Genomic DNA, 23,579 nt, shown 5'->3' on the forward strand with positions numbered 1-23,579 from the left:
CGCTATTATGCCATTGGTCCCGGAATGTAAACAAACGTATGCGGGTGTTGTGAAATAACGGGATGCTAAATGAGTTTCATTGTGGCAGCTCTTGCCGTTGTTTATTGTGATAGATGAATGAATAAATATTAAACACCAATCCGTATTGTTGCTTGAAGGGGACTTGCGAATCTTTATCGTAATATGCCCTTCGTGTAAGCTTTGTCTTCTTGAGACCAGTAATGCATTCATGTTAATTGACTCAGATGATGATTCCACCTGGGGACTGCTTATATGCTGGGAGGAAGAGAAGGAAGCCCATCCAAAAACAGTTGAGTACCACTACCAGATATTGTCACTTTTGTATTGAATGTTTTATTTGATTTGATTAATTAAATCATAATTGACCTATCTTATCAAGCTATATGATTGGAATAATGCAACCATCTATTTCTCATCTGTTGCACACTACCGATCATGAATGAATGATTCTATTTGACATGTGCAAAAGTTGTACAAAAGTGACTTGTTACATTCAATAATAATATTTTTTTTTATTAATCTAGGCAAGTCAGTTAAGAACAAATTCTTATTTCCAATGATTGCCTACCAGAAGGCTAAAGGCCCCCTGTGGGGATGGTGGCTGGGATTAAAAAAAAATTATATATAATACAATTATAGGACATAACACACATCACGACAAGACTACATAAAGAGAGACCTAAAGATGGCAGCAACACATGCCAACACAATAGTAGTCATGAGTTCTTAGAATCAACCTATTTGATTTTAGTAGTTCATCTCACATGAAATGCATACCTGTTGGTTACATGTGCAAACTAAAATATATTCTATAATGACAGTAACCTTGTTTAAAGTCTGGCATTGATAGATATTCCACACATTTGTAAATTAATTGACAAAAATAATTTATGTTCAAACATAGGCTACAATTTAAACAGAGCATCAAACCCAAAAGCATTCGTTGTTATATTGTGTTTATTTCCAAGGGTATTTGGTTACACTTTGAATTGTGGTGCTAATACCATGTATTTACATTATTACATTGGAGAGTAAGATTTGGTACAGTACACCTGTTACACCAGTTTATTTGATATAGTTCATGCTCATCTGTGAGCATTTGTCTCTTCAGCATTATTCTGTTGAAGGACCTGCTAGCTACAGAGGCTTTCCCTCTTCATTATTTAGTCATTGTTGTTTTTACTTTTTACTCAAGGACTTTACTGTTTCTCAGACCCCACAGACCACCCCTGACCATTCTCAAAATATCCCCTTAGACAGGATACAGGTTCCAATAACTATTGATTAATATACCAGAGGAGACTATATGTCATTAATGCATGCTTGCTTATTGAATAAACCAGTCATCATTGGGGAAATAGCACTGTATTTTTGGCCTCAGGAAATTGATCTAATACTTCCTAGATTATTTATTTTTCATAACATCAATTAACCTTGTTAAATTATTTGGCTCTATATCCGACAGAAAACAGACAGCGGCCAGCCAGAAGACCAACCCGTCTAAGAGGCACCGTGACCGTCTGAATGCAGAGCTGGAGCGGTTGGCCAGTCTCCTACCCTTCACCCCAGACATCATCTCCAAACTGGACAAGCTCTCAGTGCTCCGCCTCAGCGTCAGCTACCTCCGGGTCAAAAGCTTCTTTCAAGGTACGGACAGCACAGCGTCCCCATGTGGTGCAGTTACACCCTATACAGTCTCTCGTGACAGCAGTTACACCTTATCGTGACAGCGAGCATGCAGGTTTTGGCCCTGAATGCTAAGATTACAACCTATACTGTAGTATGAAAATGATTTATTTTTACTGCAGGATCTGTTGTATATTAGATGTCACACTTCATGGTGCACTAGTGTACATTCTATATCATATGCATACAGTACTGTGCAATTCATTATCACAACCTTACAAAGTTTGTTTTTATGATGAAAATTTTGTTTTGTACACTTGAGTTGCATCACATCCACAGTGCTGCCACACTTATTTTACCCTAGTGCTGCTTCCCTGTCATGAAGCTATAATTCTGTTAACATTATTAATGAGAACATTTAGACAACATTTTAGACAACATTTAGACAGCTGAAAGAATGTTATTTATCATACAAAAAGGGTGGTATGAATCATCAGGCTGGGTGTAACACATTCAGACAGCTAGCTGAACTAGGTTCTACATGTGCTCTGCTGTTTATCTCATGGACCGCTACAGCAGGCATACAAGACATCACGAGCCTTTTGATATTTTCACCATGCACACTCCTACCTCTCTCCTACTTTTCTACGTATTTGACAAGGTTTACTACATTGAGAAAATGAAGGTGGAAAACATGACCAAACAGATATTTTACCCATGCATGCATGACGCCACTGTGGCACCCTTGATCATTGTATTGGATTAACATGCCTGGTAGCCTATATGAACTATTGCAATATACTTATGACTATGTTGGTTAAATGTACCTTCTTGTTTTTTTCTGTGTCATTTCCAGTCCCTTCTGTAATTAAATATGTTAGGTCAAGGTGGGGTTGCCACATGTGTTAACTTAATTTGATTATCTGATTCAGAACAGGTTTTGACTCAAATGGCCACATGTTAAATGAGGTGTCAGCCATCAGCTATTTATGACTTCTTTGCAATATGCTGTACATCTTTAAAGCTTTGAATTGCATCAAAGGCAAAGCTCATACTGGAGGTAGCTTACCTGTTTTGAACAAAAAGGATAGATATGCTATCTAATGACGGAAATTAGTAGCTCTGCTCTTTTCACTAATATCAATAGCTACAAACTTAAAGTAATTGTCTTGTCCAATTGAAATCTCCCATCTACAGTTACAGCAGAACAGAAAACAAATATTAAACCATCTTCCCTCATTAGGGATGTAATGAGCTTGTCTCTTTCTGTGGCCATGCTGGAGCTGGTGGGTATCTTTGCATGAATAGTCTCATGTCAATAATTGTGTAGATTGGCACTGCACAACAAAAGGCGTGAGTGGCAGACCCCAAACCACTAAATATTTTGGTCCATCAAGGACAAGCTGAGAGCACAGCATGCAGCAGAGCGAAATCCTTTGTTGTCCCAACACTATTGTTGGACTATTGTCGGGCACAATTATGCTCAAATTTGATCACCCAGTACTCAACTCCCCGAGTTGATCACCAAGTCTGATTTTATGACCCCTGGATAAGACTAAATGAAGCACTACAAATATTGGTTAAGATTTGACCCTCAAACACAAGAATATATTCCAGTTTCAACAGGTGGTTGTTTTTTAATAGGTTTTTAGCACCCTACAAACCTTCAAGTTTAGAGCAGATGTTATTTACAGCTACAGCCTGAGACAATGCTGTAGCTGTTACACCACTAACACAGGATGTGTGCCAGAACTGTGGTTTTCTTGTTTTTCAGTCATCTCTCATTTTGTGTGCTGTTTGCTAAGTACATTTGTGAATAATCTTGATGACGTATCTCATTCAGCTGACACAGTGTGTGAGTAAGGGGGATCGATGCTGTTCTTTTAAAGGATACTGTATAAGGATATATCATATATCATAAGCTGGGTGGGTCGAGCCCTGACTGCTGATTGGCTGACAGTCGTGGTATATCAGACCGTATTCCACGGGAATGACGAAACATTTATTTTTATTGTTCAAATTACTTTAGTAACCAGTTTATAATAGCAATAAGGCACCTCGGGGTTTGTGTTATATGGGCAATATACCACGACTAAGGGCTGTATCCAGGCAATCCGCATTGCGATGTGCCTAAGAACAGCCCTTAGCCGACTTAGTCATGTGTGCATACATTTTTATGTATGGGTGGTCCCAGCGGGAATCGTTGTTAGCATCATGCTCTACCGACTTAGCCACACAGGAGCATAATAACGCTGTAAACCCCTATGGCCTTATGAATGGGTGTGCAGTACAAGTTGTGCTATGTACTGTTCCTCCTTTTTGTCAGCAGCTGTGGTTCCCCTTGCCAGGTTCTGTTCATCAGGCCCATTTAGACATCACGCACTCTTGTACGGTCTTCACTGCTGATCGCAATAAGCTCACAGAGTGGTTAATAGGATTGAGGCATGCACTTCACTTCATTGCAGTGAGCTCAATTATAAAAGGGCAGGTAAAGTGATGGGGTGGCAGGTAGCCTAGTGGTTAAGAGCATTGGGCCAGTAACCGAAAGATCACTGGTTTGAATCACTGAGCATGGGATGTGCCCTTGCGCATGGCACCTAAACCTAAATGCTCCTGTAAGTCGCTCCAGATAAGATCGCCTGCTAAATGACTAAAACGTCAATATAAAACGATAGAACTAGTACAAACTACACTGCTCACTGTGGTTTCAGGTATGTGTCCTTGCAGGTAGGATCACAGTGTCAATGGTAAATAATACCATGGTTCTGATACTGCCTGTTGCACATTCATCATGAAAAGGCTTCTCTTTGATCAGACTAGAGAAGGATGTGATGGATTCATAAGAATCCCCAAAAGTCCATAGAAATCATGTCATTTTCCATGCTGCCTGTTCCTTAAGTGTTACCTGAAGCTTGATGTATGCTGAGCGTCTTGTCAGCGCCAGCTAACTTGCCTGTTTGATTTCTATGAGCCGACATGACAGTGTATTTCTGTGAAATACAGAGTAACGGGGGAAAAGATCATGAAAGATATTAGGAAGCTGTGATGTGCTCCAGCACATGAGGGAGTAATTGTGCACTAGTGAAAGTGTCAGGGAAGGCATAGTCAGATCAGAGAGTTAATGAATTCTCCACTTTCTCCCGAGTACATCGCGTGACTGCTCCCTGGCAAGGCCCTGGGCTGCCCTCAGGGCTCATTGTAATGCTCAAGAAAGAAAGGTATGTACCAAGTGCACTATGCCACAATGTTGGGTTTTATAGATCAGCTTTGCTTGGTTGGAATCTGATGCCTTCACATGACACGAGGAGGATGCTGTGTGTGAATATGAATGATGGCTTTCAAATGTGATTATTTTCTGATTTTGTTTATGATCTGTTGCGTATTGTAAACACAATTTGAATTGGTTATAATCAAATCAAATAATTATATACTGTACCTAAATTGTTGAATCAGATCCGACTTTCAGGGAATTATATCCCAGATGTGGCCAAATTAAGTAATTAAAATGAAGCTAATCCGAGCTAATGTATTTGAGGCGCTGCCAGGTGAGTGGATTTGACCACATGAAAGCAAGAGAGGTAGACTGGGTAATCGTCCATAACCTTTAAATGCTCTTCTGGAAACACACTGTATGTACAGACTGATAGTCTTCATAGGGAAATGCAGAAAATGTTCTAGGTTTGATTTAATGACATTGAGAGTGATGAGTGACAGGGTTTTGAAATGTTATACAGTTGGTACAAAGAGAGGCACATTTTGAAGTACCAATGAGAGAGCATTACTTTTATGTAAAACCTTTTGGTGTAAGTACTGTGAATGCTTTGAATTGTGATGTTTCACACTGCAGTCTGGTTCCTTATTTCCCATTCCAGTTACATGTAGTGTTTATCATCAAGGGGCTAAAATGGAACCAGTAAACAGAAGAGGTCTTGAGTTCTCCCATCTCCATGTTTACTGGAGGGCAGAGTGTTACACTGCTGTTTGGCAGCTGCAAAACCTTCTCTGGCAGATTCCCTTCAGCTTGCGTGCAGATCGGGGAAATTCCAGTTCCCTCTTGTTTCTAGTCATCATGTTTGAATAGACTGTTTTTCAATACGGATCAGAAACATTCCTTCCAATGGATCCAAGCAATTAACTCCCGATTCTAATATGGGCCAGGATAATTTACAATCATATTAGCTTTTCTCAAATCCCATTTGTTGTTACACTTAATCCAGAAAGCTATTGTTCACTTCATTTGTTTTTAGAAAAGGGTACAATTCATTTAGCTTGTTCTGTTTGTAACACATAATTATTATCATTGAAAATGATTATCATTCTTTACAGATGTCATATTATATCATATAGTATGTACAGTATGTTTGATCCAGTGAATGTATTTTTTGTATTTTTACTGCTTTTCACTGATATTCAGTCACCAGATTATCGGTTAAAGTGTTCAATCAGCTCAAAGGCGATATTCACGGAGTGAAAATATATTCTGATTTGTCTGCACGCAATAGCGTGAGGTAGTGACCCCAATGTGTCATAAGGCAGGGGCACTACTCTTGGTCTTATTGCAGAGACTGCAGTGCTAACTGATTTGGCATAAGCCCTTTTGTCTAAACTGTGATTTTTAATGTGACATCAGATCATAAAAAAACATTCCATCAGCTTAATCTCTAGTCACACCCTCTTAACAAGCATTTTCACCACTGATATTGTGATGCATTTTGGCATGATAACAACGAAAGCTGCAAGACAACAAATGTATGTTAATGGAAACAGACAAATAGACAAATGTTCAAAAGTGAGGATGACAGGGGTTGATCATCTGTAATAGCATACAGTAGTAGCATACCATCTTCAGGGCTTCTAGTGTTTCAACGGACATGCTTTTCTACAACAAATCCAACTGCCCTTCGGACTAGTCACTCTACCACTTGTCACTTCATATACAACTCTATCGACTCAAGAACGTAATCTCTGATTAGAACTAAGATGATAGCTAAACTTCTCACCAGCTCTGTCGCCCTCGTGAGACAGACGCACAATTGCTTCCATCAGCTTGGGTGTCACTTTGGCCTGTAACCTAATTGGTGTTGGAAGAGCTACCATTACTAGGGATAAGTTGTCCATCTGCAGACTGCAGGACAGCACCATATGTGAACCATACGTGAACAAACCCCTGAAAACTGAAAGATAAGATCTCGGACTGGGAATTTAGGCAGTAACAATTGAGTTGAATTAATTTGTTAATTAAGCTTTTAAATTAGGTAGGTATATTATGGTAGTTACGGTAATGTGTAAACAACAATGATATAATTTCAAAAGATGTAGGTTCAACATGGCTGTGAAAGTAAGTAGTCTTATTTAGATTTCAGATTTCGCTCCTCAAGTAACTTCACTGATGTTTATATAGGCTTCTCTTTATTTTGGAGATTTTTTTTATTGATTTAACCTTTTATTTAACTAGCCAAGTCAGTTAAGTACAAACTCTTATTTACAATGACGGCCAAACCCTAACCCGGATGATGATGGGCCAATTGTGCACCGCCCTATGGGACTCCAAATCAATGTTGTGGTACAGCCGGGAATCGAACCAGGGTCTGTAGTGACGCCTCTAGCACTTAGACCGCTGCGCCACTCTTCTTGAGATTCCCAGTGATTTATCCTCTCCTCTGCACCTTACACTGACCCTCTGAAGACTCGCATTACTGTAGTAGCTACTCACAGTAATGTCAATCAGCAAGGGTGAAATGTTGCAGGTTGACGTTTATTGGGATGAGTCTAGTCCTGTAGGCAGAACTGAGTGATTTCCGCTATATGGGCCAGCTGCAAAGTAAAAATTGGATATATTGTAAAAATGAAGAAAAAAAAATGTAAGGTTATGTTTAGGTTTAAATCAGATTTTACGACTTTGTGTCTGTGCCGGCTAGTGACCACTGCAGAGCTGCCTCCAGAACAAGATTCGTCATGAAAGACACTAACCTGCAAATCAGTCCTAGAAATTAAAACCTCCTCCCTGCCTCTCATCCAGTTCACCTCACAAAACCCAGTGATTGATACAAAGGTATCACTCAAAAATACAAGGACGAGAGGTGAACATGTTTGCTCTTAGAGCCATTGAGGAGGAAAACCTCACAGTGTTAGTAACAGTAGAGCCCTCCTGATACAGGTAAGTACTGTAACTACTTGTGACTGAGTAATGACTTTTAGCCTCTTAGGAAGTCGGCACACGGTCTCTTTAAGAGGCTCTTCGTGTAGTAGTGGTGTAGTTAAGCTCACCAGCCGAGCAGTTGCGTGACTGCAGCAGACTGGGTTCTGACCTCAGAAACGGTTATGAAAACGATCTGTAGATCAGTGCAACGAGTAGAAGACCAGCCCTGCAGAAATGAGTGACCCTTATTGCCTTTACAGCACTACACAGAGACCAGGACATACGTTTTTACAGATGTTAAGATTGATTCACATACCCAGTCTAGAGGTGGTATGGAGCAGGAAGCTCCATTGACTTCAATGTGAGTTATTATACTGTACCTTTCTTAAAAGCTTTCTATGACATTTATAGCGTAGTTAAGTCAGCGTTTAGAAGGTTGATATATTTATTTGGTGTCCTTGATGTCATTATTTCGTATACGTTTTATCCCTCCATAGCCACCCAGACTTTTTTGCTTTGTGTAGTACTGCTGTATACATGTTCCAAGCCAATGAAATTAAAGAATTAAAGGCTCTGGTCTGAATGCATTAGTCATGGCATTGCTTATGCTTGGCAGCTGCATATTCCTCTTGTCTAATTCACTTCTCTACCTCATTACTCTACTGGCAGATGTGTTTTAGAGAGAAATGCTCATGGGCAATTGTTATTAGCCTCTACATTTGCTGGTTTGTATGACAATCTTTTGAGATAAATCTTGCTGTTTTATACTTACAACTGGGTCTGACAAGACAGCGTGACAAGGTCAATTGAATGGTATTAGTCAATATGGGGAGGGAGAAACCCTGTGTATTCTGCACCAGGATCAGGGAACTCCTGTTGTATATGGGACACCACTGACATGTTTGCAAAGGTCCCAATACCACCAGACAAAATGGTGGTAGCACAGTATCTGTATTGGCTGGCAATGACAATGAAAGGTGCAAATTGCTACAGTATACTAGTAGAACACTGCTTCTATGGTATTATGTAAAGGGTTTATTCTACATGGATCTGTTCCTACATTTGAAAGTTAACAAAACACTTAGTGTAGAATATCTACATAAATTCAGCAATTGCGTTTTGCTCATATTCATCTGTAGGCTATTGACCTATTCAAAGGTAATTTGCTGTCATTTGATTGCTGTTTAATATTGTGTTCGATTGTTGCATTGCTTTAATCAGGGCACCCTTGTGAATAAGACCCAGGTATCAATGAGAGTGTCAAATTTGGTTAACAAAAAATGTAATGGCTTATTTGCTGCGTGTGGCCTATTTGATCAAATAGATGTTTTGTGATGCTTAAGTTGTTACAAGTGTACTGATATACCCTGTCTTTGTCTAGAATGGCCCCACCTGATCTTGCCTCCTCCCGACTGCCTTCCATTTTTGAAAACATTTATTTTCATTGTTAGAGTGGTCAGTTGAGTATAATTTTTTTCTTCTGTGGTATAGCTAGGGCTTTTCAGTCTCAAACGGCCGTGACCTTTGATTGCGTTGGGGGCGATGAAACAACAGAGCCCTACTTAATGAAGGGATGCAAAGAGGGCGGAGGTGTGAATTACACGTGGAGTTTGGCAAAAGGCAGCATGATTTGTTGACATTATTGTAATCCAAACCCATCCTTAATTTACTCGTTGTGACGCACTGTTTTAAACAAGTCTGACTTTATACCAACATTATTTTATTTATACTTTTTAGTCAATTTTGATACTAGAATAAAGGTTTCTGACTCATATCGATGCCACATTGGCCATTTTCAAGAGATTGGTTGGTTTCAGGGGCAGTCGCTCTTTAAAGGTCAGTGGCTTTTTGTTGGATTTGATTAAATGCCCAGTGCAGTCAACAATGTGATTTTCCTGTGATTTATATACACTGAGTGTATAAAACATTAGGAACACTTGCTATTTCTATGACATAAATTGATTAGGTGAAAGCTATGATCCCTTATTGATGTCACCTGTTAAATCCACTTCAATCAGTGTAGATGAAGGGGAGGAGACAGGTTAAAGAAGGATTTTTAAGCCTTGAGACAATTTAGACATGGATTGTGTTTGTGTGCCATTCAGAGGGTGAACAGGCAAGACAAAAAAATGTAAGTGCCTTTGAATGGGATTTGGTAGTAGGTGCCAGGTGTACCGGTTTGACTGTGTCAAGAACTGCAACGCTGCTGTTTTTTTTTTTTTCACTCAACAGAAGTTGGAAAGGATGATAATGCCCTTTTAGCATAAGAGCTGTTTGAAAAGACCCGGCCTGAATTTCTAGCCTGTTTGGGTGGGATGGAGATTTGGCCTGCCTGGTGACATCACCAGTTAGTTCAGTTTCCCCCTCTCCACTCAGACCACTCCCAGACAGTCCAAACAAAATTGCTTGAGAAGCTATTTTAGTTTCTTTTTAACAATTTTAATTGAAAACAATCACAGTAAGGTACTTACCCAGGAATTATTTCATGTTGAGATGAAAACTGCTGCATTGGACCTTTAATGCAAGGCGGGACAAATACTTATTGAAAACACATTCTACTCAACCCCGGCTTGCTTTTTTGTGTGCTCAGTTTTATTTTGCATGCAAGCAACCATACAGAACAACACATAAACCAAGATTGGTATTAAGATTATTTTCGGCTCTTCTTTATGACTCCCATGATGTCACTTGGCTTTTATGCAATCTGCTCCTTGGCTAAATGGCTGTCTCTCAAACATAAAACCTACAACAATGGCATTATATATAGTTAATGGAACAACTACGAGGGCCTGCTGGCCTGGAATTCGAAAGTGGAATGGAATTGAGGGTATATAATTTGGGTAATTCTACACATAGTTGGTTGGCTATAGCTCAAAATCTGATTACATAAGCAAATTAGATCACTAATAGTTCCAAAACCTACAAAGGCGTTATTTTGGGGGTAGGTGTTCGTTGCTCTCCTTGATTCATTGTCAGTGGATTAAAATGATTGCCTTAAATCCAGAATTGAGAGTTTTTTTCCCCCTTCAAAGTTTGGAGGTAAAGAGTCATTATGATGGTCAATGTTAGTCCAATCACCATGGTTTCTGACATCTGAGATTGGTGTTTGTAATTCTCATGTTTTTAATATTACAAAAATATGTTGTTTTATAAAAAGATCATGAACCAGAGCATTTGGGCAGTGTTGTCATTCCATTCCCACCGACACTATTTCCCCTGCATAAACACACATCTGGTTGTAAATGTAACGTTGACTGTCTGTCAGGGGAGTGTCTGGGTTTGATTAGCATGTAATCTCCCATCAACAACAGCCCCAGCAGTGTATCCCAGGGAGAGAGAGGGTTGGTCCTTTTCAATATATTCTTTACTAAAACAAAAGATAAAGATACAGTTTTGTAGCTTTCATGCTGTAGGTATATCTATCATGTCAGAGTTGGATAGCTGTTGCATCAGGCCAGATACAGTATATGAGAAAGGAATGTGTATTTGGAACAAAACTTTTTCTGTGGGGAAAAAAATACTATTTTCAACCACAAATTGAGATATTGTTGAAATTAACAATGAACTATGCAATTCTTCAGTTCAGCGATATTACTTAGTGGTCCTCTGAGTATTTTTACAACAACCTGTAGGAATTTGATTTGACTGTTGCTAACTGTCCTCACTATTACAACAACGGCTCTATAACTGAAAACATTCTTGTTGTATTTGACTCTTTATTTAAAAAGATACGGCATTTGGATGTGCAGCATGCCCCTATAGTAATGAAGCTTGGTTTATGGACCTTTTGTTTTCATGTGTTCCGTGTCAATGTGTGAAGTAGCAGACATCTGCTTTCCTTTTAGACCACAGATTTAAAGATTCTCCCCACCATGTTTTTCCAGTCAAGCCCTGAAAGCTGCCCTGGCTCCAGTCAGTGGATTGCGTGTAAATTACAGTATGTATATGTGTCAGTATATGAGCCATTGTCTGCTGTGAAATTCTCCCCATTTGGGCTCGGAAAGTGAGTGCCATGAGGGTGACAGATTAAAACGTCTGAACACTGTTGGGTCTGTCACACCGCAGGCTTTTAACCTGAAGTGTTCAGGCCTCATTGACCCTGTCAGGGCCTGTTGTGGAGTGATGCCGCACACCACAGAAAAGTGTTGGGATGTTACTGAAAGAGAGCACGCTCAGAGCCAGGCGGGAGGAGAGCAGGAGCGGGAGCCGCCGGAACCCCCCTCACGCAACGCCTGGGATTCCGTGCAGGGGAAGGATTTACACGGCACGCTTTGGGAGTCCCACAGCTTCACACTCTCTTCCCCCCCTTTTGCCTACTAATTCCCTGCTCTGTTATTTTCTGTTCCCCTCCCCATTCTCGATAGGAAGTATTTACTCAGCTGACACAAAACAGGTGAAATCACACCCACACATTCTTCTGTTTCTCTCACACTGGTACAGGAGAGGCAATAGTCATGCAATGGTGTTGCTTGCTATCTCTTTTTTTAATTCACTCTATTTCTTTCCTCTTTGACTTATTCCCAAAGAACAAAACACTTTTGAGTTTCCAAATCCCCTATTGTTATATCACCAGGTAGTTTTGAACTATTCTGGGGTGTTGGCTCAGGTCAGCAATGACATAGTTGAAGCTAGTGGGGTCCGTTGTCTGATGGTAGACAATAGGATTCTTCTGCCACTCAGCAAACCGCTCAGACAACCTTACAACCGCTTCAATATTCATATATAAAGGATGGTATTGTTTTTCAGTCACAGTCAACGTGTCACTAAGTCCTGGCACAGAAACTGTGGGATCCAAGCTTGCTTTTAACATCTTTAAATGGGTGGTTTGTATTCTCACATTTTCTAGTTTGACCTCAACAGTCTCACCATGTTAACATTCAGCTGAATTAAGTCTGGTCCACTAATAACAATTCCTTCATTTTTATGGTCTGTGGACAATTGACTTTGTCCTCTTTTGTTTCTGGTGAGAGTCTGCCAGTATAGCAGCAGTGACCAACCCATGTCAATAGTCACCAGAGGGACATTTTGGCAACTAAGAGTACAACATCCAGCCATAGATACTGTACCTCTTTAAGACTGTGTTAATATTGGAGCTTCATAACACAAGTGCATCATTAGTTTTCCTGCTATTTCCTCCAAGGCAGCATCACATCAACATTAACATGGATGCTATTGCTGGCTACAGTCGTTTGACTTACAGTACCAGTCAAAGGTTTGGACACACCTACTCATTCCAGGGTTTGTCTTTATTTTCATTATTTTCTACATTGTAGAATACTAGTGAAGACATCAAAACTATGAAATAACACATATGTAATCATGTAATAACCAAAAAAGTGTTAAACAAATCAAAATATATTTTATATTTGAGATTCATCAAAGTAGCCACCCTTTGCCTTGATGACAACTTTGCACACTCTTGGCATGCTCTTAACCAGCTTCATGAGGTAGTCACCTGGAATGTATTTCAATAAACAGGTGTTTCTTGTTAAAGTTAATTTGTAGAATTGATTTCCTTCTTATTGCGTTTGAGCCAATCAGTTGTGACAAGGTAGGGGTGGTATACAGAAGATAGCCCTATTTGGTAAAATACCAAGTCCATATTATTGCAAGAACTGATCATTTGTTTTTCAACAGGACAATGACCAAACACACATCCAGGCTGTGTAAAGGCTATTTAACCAAGAAGGAGAGTGATGGAGTGCTGCATCAGATGACCTGGCCTCCACAATCACCCGACCTCAACCCAATTGACATGGTTTGGGATGAGTTGGACCCCGGAGTGAAGGAAAAGCAGCCATCAAGTGCTCAGCATATGTGGGAACTCCTTCAATACTGTTGGAAAAGCATTCCAGGTGAAGCTGGTTGAGAGAATGCCAAGAGTGTACACAGCTGTCATCAAGGCAAAGGGTGGCTACTTTGAAGAATCTCAAATATAAAATATATTTAGATTTGTTTAAGTAGGTGTCTCCAAACCTTTGATTGGTACTGTATATGTCATGCTATTCTGAAGTCCTAAGCAGTGGTTGCCTGCCCGTGCCCACTCCCCACAGCCTGGGAGTGATGGACAGAACAGAAGGAATGGCTGGTGATGTGAGTGGTGGTAGGTAACTGTTGGCTTGCCACTCGCCACTGCTTGACTCTATCTTCAGTCGGTCGTTCCTTCCCCTCCACAGCTACACATCCCTTCTTCCCTTTATCTCTCCCTCCCCGCTAGCAGGTGTATGCCTCTGCCTGATTGCTGGGTTGGTGGGATGTGTATCTCAGGTGTATCTCTTCCTCCCCCACTAGCAGGTGTATGCCTCTGCCTGATTGCTGGGTTGGTGGGATGTTATGTGGCCTTAAAGGTGATGTGTAGTGGTGGTGGATGCTGGGATCCATCCAGCAGCAATCCCACCCCTCCTACCCCAACGCACCACTCCCAGATCCCCCCTTCAGGCTTGCGTGATGAAAACTGCTGTTTGTATTGATAATGGAGAGCCAAACCTCCAACTGGAGCACGTGATAATGAAATCATGGCCTGGATTAGCGTGCTGATTTGCCCTGCAACCGATCACATGAGGAATCCTTGTGATGAGTCGGATTTCCATGGACTGTGGAGGGAACATTCATTAGAAATCGTGTCACAGGCAGACCGATGAAGTCAACTCTATCTGCTTGAATCACGCCATGAGACAAGCTATAGAGAGAATAAACTATGTGGAGTAGAGGGAATAGCATCCAGGCGATTCAATGTCAAAGTCAATTTGGGTGTACTTTCAAAAGCTTCAGTCTCCTGATGAAGAGTGATTGGTGCTGTGATGTGGTTATGAACCAGAGCCACTTTAGTGGATTCCGTTGTAAATACATCAGTGAATTAAGAACTAGCAAGCACACCATGTACTCTTCAGTTGATGGTAATAGGTCCATTTTTTGGGCATACCTAGTTAACTAGTATGGCTCCTCTCCATCTCGTGTAACAATGCGTGTGTACCTTTGACAAAGATCACTCCCTCCATATGATCCATTTGATCATACTTATTGTATACAGTCACAAGCAGTGCTTAGTGTTCATCTCACACAACCTACTGAATAAAACAACATCTAGAACAGATACAGTAGATACTCATCACAAGCCTCTGAAGGAAGAGTACAGTAAACGTGATGAAATCATCTGAATGATTTATGCCTTGCCCTTGCTGTGACTGTGAGGACAACAGAAGCAAATATGAATGACTCATTGTGTGTTTGAGGGCAAGTGTATTAAAGGAAGCTTGTGTTTACATTTCACTGGATCCGCTGTGATTGAGGCGTAATGATCATTGACTGTAACAATGGCACCTCTCCCATTGAGTTCCTGTGGTCAGTTCAAGCAGTTTGTCTGAATGTGGAAATGTCAAACCTGTGGTAATCTAACTGGACATATTGTGCAAACAATTTTCTCTTGTTTTCACTGGTTCTTCCAGATGAGGCTCATATGCTTTGTACTGTATGTGGTATCATTATCTTAGGAAGGGCAAAGATGTGCGTGCTCTTCGTCATTGCCCTCACATAAGTCGTGACCTCTTTGTTGTAAGTGAGCATTAACATCCATTGTGAGTGGAAATTATATTGAATGTGCCTTCTATGAAACATACCAAGTTGTCTGTAGTAATTCCCAGCAAAGCATATGCTGGCCGTTTCCGACCAATAGGGAATGGCTGGAAGAGGATTTGTTGGCACGATTGCTATTACTACTATTCTGTTTTTTTTCATATCATCCCCAGAGGTGTGTGTGTGTGTGCCTGCCACCAAGCGTGTGTGTGTTAGCTCATGTCCGTGCATGTGTTTGCCTGCTTGCCTGTGTGTTTGTGGGTTAGCTCCATTAGCTCACTCCTAAAAGTAGAAATAATACAATTGATAGAGTGCATTTCCATGTTATCCATGCTTTCACCAATGCAGTTGTCATGGCATGCAGTATAGACTGTTGATGCTAAAAGGTATATCAACTTAAGGACATGATGTTTGGACAATTCCACAAGGAATAATGTCATGGATTTCCCACAGTCTTAGTTATTACCTTGACAGCGTATGTTTGCATGTAATACTATACATATAAATGTAACTGCATGCATTATTTATCCCATCTACTAGGTATGTTGTTTCAGTTGCATTGTGGGCCTAATGTTTAGGCAGAGAATTCTGTGTAAGTTAGCGGTCGTCAATATTTAACAGCTGTAGGTATTATGAAATTCTTTGTAGGCTAATGTAGCTTGCCATCTTACATGCAATGGCTTGAACAGGCGCCAGACCACTGTTAGGGATATGGAGGAGATTGACAGACGTTTTAGTTGCGTGACAGTGTCACCTCAGCCAGCCAGCTCCTACTCCCTCTCTCTCCCCGTCTCTCTCTATCCATTTCTCCCTTCCTCCCTCTAGTGATCCTGACCTGGATTTCCTGGTTTAGTCATGGAGGGGGCAGCCAGGGAGCCAGGAGGGTGGGAATACGCTAATGAGGTGGCTTGGGGCCAATTTCCCGCCCATTTTCCTCCCTGACCCCCTTGTGCCGCTGGTGAATATACTGTATCTTTGTGCTGTGAACACGCAAAGGCTGTCAGACAGCAGGGACTCTCACACGCACTCTGGGCACAGTCACTTCTGCTCTGTGCTCTCCCTCCCTTGCCGTCCGGAAGATGCCACAGCACAGGGAAGCAGCAGAGCGGACCAGGAGCAGGGGCAGCCTGGTACTGTACTGCCTCTCTCTCTCCTCTGTGGTTCCCAGGGAGACAGGTGTAAACACTGCCTCTCTCTGGACACAGAATGTAGGATCCACACACCCTTTAATCATAGCTCCAAGAAAAAGGGAGATAGGAAATGATGCTGTAAAAAAAGTGTGTGTGTACTGTACTGCCTCTCTGTGTGTGCATATTGCAGTAATGAGTTCATATCAGTATGAATTGAAATCTGAATTGTGAGAATTGTTCTTTTGGAATGGAGAATGTTACCTTTTTTAATGTACCCTAATCATCTGATATTTCATTTTTATTTCACCTTTATTTAACCAGGTAGGCAAGTTGAGAACAAGTTCTCATTATCCAATTGAGACCTGGCCAAGAGAAAGCAAAGCAGTTCGACACATATAACAACACAGAGTTACACATGGAGTAAAACAAACATGCAGTCAATAATACAGTAAAAAAAGAAGTCTATATACAATGTGAGCAAATGAGGTGAGATAAGGGAGGTAAAGGCAAAACATTTCTTTGATTACTTATCATACACTCCACATCTACAGTAATAAACCTGTTAGTCCCTTGAAAGTTGTCTTTTTTTCTCTCATCCAGCCATCCAGGAGAAGCCATGCAGAAAGCACATCATGGAGTCGCCTGTGAACCACCAGGATACCAGGAAAGGGAGCCTGTCCATGGGGACCCCGGGGACCAGCAGCAGCGTGGTGGAGAGTGACCTCTTACTGGAGGTGAGACAAAGTGGAGCAGAAGGGTCAGGTTGTGATTTGTCCTCCCAAGAGATCACTGATGAGAGTACTGATAGGGCTGGAAATCAGAAAGGAATGGGACATCATAGTCTTGTGCCCAGTTGGTGAAAGCTTAAGCTTAAGACTAACAAACCATAAATACAACATGTTCATTAAACAGAATTAAATGCAGTCTGCCCTGACTGTGTTTTTTCTTAAATAATAAATACAATTGTTGAATGAAAAAATGACACAAAGTTGAATTTAGCCACATTGATTATTGAGGTTTAGAACATGTCTTGATGATATCGTGGCACAAAAGTGGAACTGGTTGGATGATGAGTAAGACCAACCCTCCGCCCGGAACTACCCTCAGCCCTCCGTGTCTCAGAATACCCGTCCTCCCCAAACCCCCGCCCTGCCCGAACTCCCGCCCTCCCCTCCCACAATAGCGTGACACCAAAGCAGCCGACCATGATTCTGCTGAATGAAGATGGTGACACGGTTAGGTCAGTATCACACCAGAGAGTGGGAAAAGAGGGCCCAGCTGACCTGGGCTGACTTGAATTAGACGGGAGGTGACAGGGCCTGCCAAGGAGCAGGCCAGAGTCACGACAATGTCAAACACAACAGCTCCAGCACCAGCCAACACAGGGAAGTCAATGAGGAACTCTGTGTGTTGTTTCCTTCCGTTCTCCCTGTTTTTCTCTTCAAATCAGGAGGCATGAAGAGAATATTTTGCATGTTTCATTCCGATATCCATTCATTATCGGAAAAAAACATTTATCAACAAACTACTCATCAATCAAGTGCAACTGAAGTTTGTCCCCTGTGTGTTCTTAGTACACACATACAGTATGAATGACATTTATTATTTAAGTTTTAAGGCAAACAAAATGTTGACTTTGGTAATACTGAAAGTGTTGGAAAAGTATAAGAAATACAGAGGACAAATATACAGAACATTTTCTGATTCAATTAAAAGAGATGATATCCTGAATTCATGTTCAGACATTTAACATGACTGTTAATGCCGTTGTGTATTAACATGTGGGTCTGTCTCTTGTCTCTTCTAGTCCCTGACTGGGTTTGCCTTGGTGGTGAGCACAGATGGGTTGATCTTCTACACCTCCACCTCCATTGTTGACTACTTGGGCTTTCATCAGGTATGTTTCAATCACACCTTGTATTCTCAAAGTCATGATAAATCAGCATTCACTTTGCTACTGAGGGTCAATGATCAATCAAGCCGTAATAAATGCAGTTGAAGTACAGTACCATTGTACAAGCCTTTCATAGAAAATTACATTCTGAGGAAACATTATACAGCATTGTAAAACTGTTTTATAGTAAACCACCAACAATAGAAAACATAACAAAATTGACATAGAAGAGTTTTTTATTACAAGGCCATGCCCTTTTAGTAATTAAATTAAACATAACAGAAATCAAACTGTGGTTGAATGAAAAAGATTCATATGACCAACCATGTCAAAAGTTGAAAATAGCCAATTGTGTAGTTCACTGGATTTTAACAACATTTATTTTATTCTAGAAGCAAACAGCTGGAACTTTTCCATTTAATTTACTTTGCAAGTTTGTAACTGTCCTTTTTGAGTGAATAGCTTTCTATTAGGCCTAATTAAAGCTGGGGTTTTAACATGGGAAGGAGACTAAAGAGACAGTGATCGTTCCTCTGATGGGAATTAAGATGGTGTTGCTGTGTGTTCAACAAGCGGGGTGCTTCACAGGGCAAGTGTTCAAAGCGTTGCATGCAAAAGAAGCGGATATTATGGGAAGGTTGAATATTTTAGTGGGAGTCTGTCGTTTTATGAACAGAGGGTATAGCTGAGATGGAAAAAAGAGAGGAATTACGAGTGTGGGCTGGGGTTGCAGGGTTTTTCATCAGGATAGTGTTGCGTCTGTCCTCATGCAAGCAGCTCTAGTGTCACGCAAAGCACAATCAAGGCAGCGAGGAGGGCCACCCATCATCCCACTAACTGAGGAGAGGGGAGGTCGGGATCTTTATTATACATGCAAACTGCAGGGAGTCATAACTCATCACTCACCGATTCAACTGTTGTCACCAATTACTCTGCTGTGATACACATTGTATACAAGTCATTACTTAATGCTTTCACTATTTACTCCTCAGTTTTATTGATTTAAATCATCATTTATAGATCTCTGACTGGCAAACAGTTAAACAAAGCAGTTTGAAATGACTGAACACACTCGGTAATGATGACAGCACAGTTACAAGCTCTTTATACATTCTGACTTTCCGTTTCACATCTAAGCTTTTCTTCTACAAAAACAATTATTTGAAAAAAACAGTTTATGCCATGTTTAGAATCAAGATCTCCCACATAGAGGGAGGGATGCTGATTGAACTGAGTCTGTCACAGAAGGTCCTCCCTCCCACACCCTTCTGGTCAGCGGTGGGAAACCGAAAAACAGAAGAGTTAAGTTCTCAGTGGGCTCGCTGCAGGCTGACACTTGCGGTGTCTGTCTAGAAACCTCCATGGCGTCTGACCATAGATGTGTTTCACCCGACCGAGACACAGGTTAAGTGGGGAGGTCAATGCGTTGACCAAACACAATGGACGGGTAACTGGGGGTTAATTGGTTGGAGGGCTGAATGTTTGATGACTCGTTCCTCCTTTACCACTGCTCCTCCCCATCTCCTCCCCGTCTCCTCCCCTCTCCTCCCCATCTCCTCCCCGTTTCCTCCCCATCTCCTCCCCATCTCCTCCCCTCTCCTCCCCATCTCCTCCCCTCTCCCTCTTCTCCTCCGTAGACGGATGTGATGCACCAGAATGTTTTTGATTATATCCATGTGGAAGAGCGGCAGGAGTTCAGAAGACAACTCCACTGGGCCATGAACCCCGGGACCCAGGGGGCCTCCCTGGACCAGCACTCAGCCACAGGAATTGGTGTGTAGATCATTTCCATCAACAGAACCTTTGTCTCTCTGTGGAACTGCTAAAGGATGCAGGAAAGCCCCTCATGATCACATGCAACTTGTCATTTACATTAGTTTCCATTCATGACCATTTTGTAGAGGGACAAAGGGATTAGTACATTAGTTGCTGTATACAAGACACAGAAAGAAAGAAAGGATACTGTATTTTATTTGTCATTTGCAATACTATCCTAAACCCCTCACTGTAATATTGGTGGTTAGGAGACCAAAACAAATTTAAAGTAGAGCGTTTATTACATAGGTTGTACTAACAAAAATGCTGTGGCTGTCCTGTAGGTGATGACTTTGTGATGAGCAGTCTCTTCCATGCCCAGGAGCCTGACGGTGTTCCTCTAGAGCGCACCTCCTTCCTCACGCGCTGTTTCATTTCCCGAGTCCGTTGCTTGCTGGACAGCACCTCAGGCTTCCTGGTGAGTGAGTACCTTGGCTCGCACAAGTACCTGACAATATCCACTCTTTTACAAACGGCATTAACCGTTATGCTCCACACAGTATGAAGTCAATTCTGATTGGCTATTCAGTAATGTATGTGCACTTTCTCCTTGGGGGTCTAGGTTAGGTTACTGTTACTGTAAAGCACAAATACTATGAAGATATATGTTGACATAAAAAGGGCTTTATAGTTCACTTTGATTGTTTGATTGATTTTTTTATGTTTGGCAGAGCATGCAGTTCCAGGGCAGCCTGAAGTTCCTGCAGGGCCAGAAGCAAAAGACAGACTCCGGGGCACTGCTGCCCCCCCAGCTGGCCCTGTTCTGTGTGGCCGTGCCCCTCATGATTCCCTCCATCACAGAGCCGAAGATGAAGAGCACGACGATCAGGAACAAGAACAAGGGCCCCGTCATCCCCACACCAGATAAGCACAGGTAAGCAGTACTGTGGGAGTGGTGAGCATGGGGAGAGCTGAGCAGTGAGCATTCTTTTTTAAATACTGTGTCTGTCTATATCATGGTTTTACTAAACACTTTTTGAAGGAGCCAGGCATGTACACCATTTAGCTTACAATCAATTTACATTTTAAGACACATGTTTATTACAGCATCAGTTTCAGAATCCAATCACTGGGTATGCTGAAATCAGTCAAATTACTACTTCATACTGTAAATGTACACAACTAGAAGATTATATAATGCATACATGACCATGGATATATTTTCCTTAGCCATTTTCCTAAATAAAGGAATGCTGTCTGTCATCTTTGTTTGTGTTCCCACAGTGACAAGAGGCATCGAAACACCAGAGGTTCATGTGACAGCAGTGACGTATTGCTTCTGAATTGGTCCAGCAGCTCCAGCAGAGACCCTTGCCACTATAGCCCATGGACACCCCTCTCCAAAGACGGCATCAGGTATAGGAACAATGGTTACTACACCCAGGAGGAGCCCATCAACTTCTGCCTGTCTTCCATGGGTGGTGGGCCCAAAGCTCAGAGCGTTAATCATCCATGGGACATCCGCACCGGGTCCACCATAAGAAAGGGCCCCAGCAGCAGCTACATACCATGCAGACAAGGCAAGTACAACAACCTGGGGAAGTCTGGACCTTACAGGATGTCTCCAGGATATCACGCTAAAAGACAGGATGCCTCTCAGAACAAACTGTACGGAGGCCTCCACAGCCCAGAGGCGGAGAGCTTCTGTGAGGACGGCATGAAGGCAGACAACAACTACATGGGCGGCCATCTTGACTGTTACAATGGCATGGTGTTGCCTGAGACAGCCATAAAGACAGAGCAGGACTCTGACTCTGAGAACGGTTGCAACATCTACAGCATGCCCCACAACCTAGCCTGGGTGGGGAATGAGAAGCGCTACAGCATGGCCTACTCAGAAGAACCACAGGTGAAGTCGGAGGCTGACTACCATGACCAATACACCACCTGCCAAAGGAACAAGACCAACATGAGCCCAACGCTCAACGGATACCACAAATACTTATACCCAGTGGGGAGCAGGGCTCAGAAGGATCATAGGATACCTCACTCAGACCCTCTGTGTAGCAGTCAGGGAGCAAACTGTATGGTCAGCAATGTGTATGGGAATGGTACTGTGGAGCATAAAGGCTACATACAGCAAGACAACAAACTGAACTACGAGTTCAGGAATCATCTGGTCCACTCTATAAAGAGGGAACCCATGGACTCACCTCCTTGGTCAGACAATGGACATGACATTAGCCAAATACCCATGCAGAGAAATATGATTCACAACTGTGCATTGAATGATATTGTACACAAACCAAACCCATATATCTACATGCAATGAGGTCAATGGAAAATCTCATAAACCATCTGGGCACCACCTTGCTTCTTTATTGTATTGATGCATAATATGGCAGGGTGGGTAGTTATTTAATCTCAGGTAATCAGCAGTGTTACAAAGCAAAAATATATGGAAGCAAAGACAGGTGTTTTAATAAGGACTTTGTACATAAGACACACAAGATAAATATAACTTTTTTTCAGATTTACAGGACCAGTCAAAAGTTTGGACACCTACTAATTCCATGGTTTTTCTTTATTTTTTACATTGTAGAATAATAGTGAGGACATCAAAACTATGAAAGAACACATATGGAATCATGTAGTAACCAAAAAAGTGTTAAACAAATAGAAAAAAAACTAAATAGATTTTAGATTTTATATTCTTCAAAGTAGCCACCTTTACCTTGATGACAGCTTTGCACACTCTTGGCATTCTCTCAACCAGCTTCATGAGGTAGTCACCTGGATTGCATTTCAATTAACAGGTGTTGCTTGTTAAAAGTGAATTAAATGAATTATTCTTTGATCGGTTGAATTAATGTATTATTTTAACAGTGAGTTTGTCATTTTTGTTTTAAAGACAGTGTTATAAATTAAGATTTAACAAAGCGTCACTTAACAGCTATTTACACACATTAATGTCTAAGGCGGTATCTGAACATAATAATGTCCAAATGTATTGCACAGCAATACTGTTAATTTATGTTCGTGGTCCATTGTTATATTTGTACATTTTTGTAAAATTGTAGTGCATTCAAAAGAAATGTTAGGAACTGTAGTTCTGTTTTATGAAGCCAATGTTTTATTATATTTTGAAAAGATTGAAAAAAATACAGTATGTGAAATTATGACATGTTCCCTTACATATTCCATAGCTGCATAGCTGCAACATTTCTACAGCATTCTATTATGCTGTTTTTAAAATAAAAATCTGTAAATTAATTTATTTCTTTCAAAGCTATTCTAAAAATTGTAATACTTTAATTGCAGACTTGTTTCTAAACAACTTTTGGTAACACTTTTTATTTGTGTATTTTTTATTACTGGTATTTCTGCCATTTGCCCAGATGGCCAGTCCAACCCCACATGAGTGAAACAATAAAAGATTTGT

At 41.2% G+C, this 23,579-nt stretch overlaps 1 protein-coding gene across 1 annotated transcript; it reads left to right on the forward strand.

The window, feature by feature from the left end:
- Positions 1 to 248: 248 nt before the first annotated feature.
- LOC110530377 (aryl hydrocarbon receptor repressor) lies at positions 249 to 22,764 on the forward strand. Its single transcript, XM_021613376.2, has 8 exons — positions 249 to 310; positions 1,487 to 1,668; positions 17,089 to 17,222; positions 18,296 to 18,385; positions 20,020 to 20,155; positions 20,482 to 20,615; positions 20,869 to 21,071; positions 21,422 to 22,764. The coding sequence occupies exons 1-8, from the start codon at positions 249 to 251 to the stop codon at positions 22,467 to 22,469; spliced, it is 1,989 nt and encodes a 662-aa protein (XP_021469051.2). The 3' UTR covers positions 22,470 to 22,764.
- Positions 22,765 to 23,579: the final 815 nt, after the last annotated feature.

This window comes from Oncorhynchus mykiss, chromosome 8 (assembly GCF_013265735.2).
Source record: "Oncorhynchus mykiss isolate Arlee chromosome 8, USDA_OmykA_1.1, whole genome shotgun sequence".
Taxonomy (NCBI): Eukaryota; Metazoa; Chordata; class Actinopteri; order Salmoniformes; family Salmonidae; genus Oncorhynchus; species Oncorhynchus mykiss.

Coding starts and splice junctions, on each gene's coding strand:
- LOC110530377 (XM_021613376.2), top strand. CDS start 249: ATGATTCCACCTGGGGACTGCTTATATGCTGGGAGGAAGAGAAGGAAG. Junction 20,156..20,481: donor GCACTCAGCCACAGGAATTG/GTGTGTAGATCA, acceptor GCTGTCCTGTAG/GTGATGACTTTGTGATGAGC. Junction 21,072..21,421: donor CCCACACCAGATAAGCACAG/GTAAGCAGTACT, acceptor GTGTTCCCACAG/TGACAAGAGGCATCGAAACA.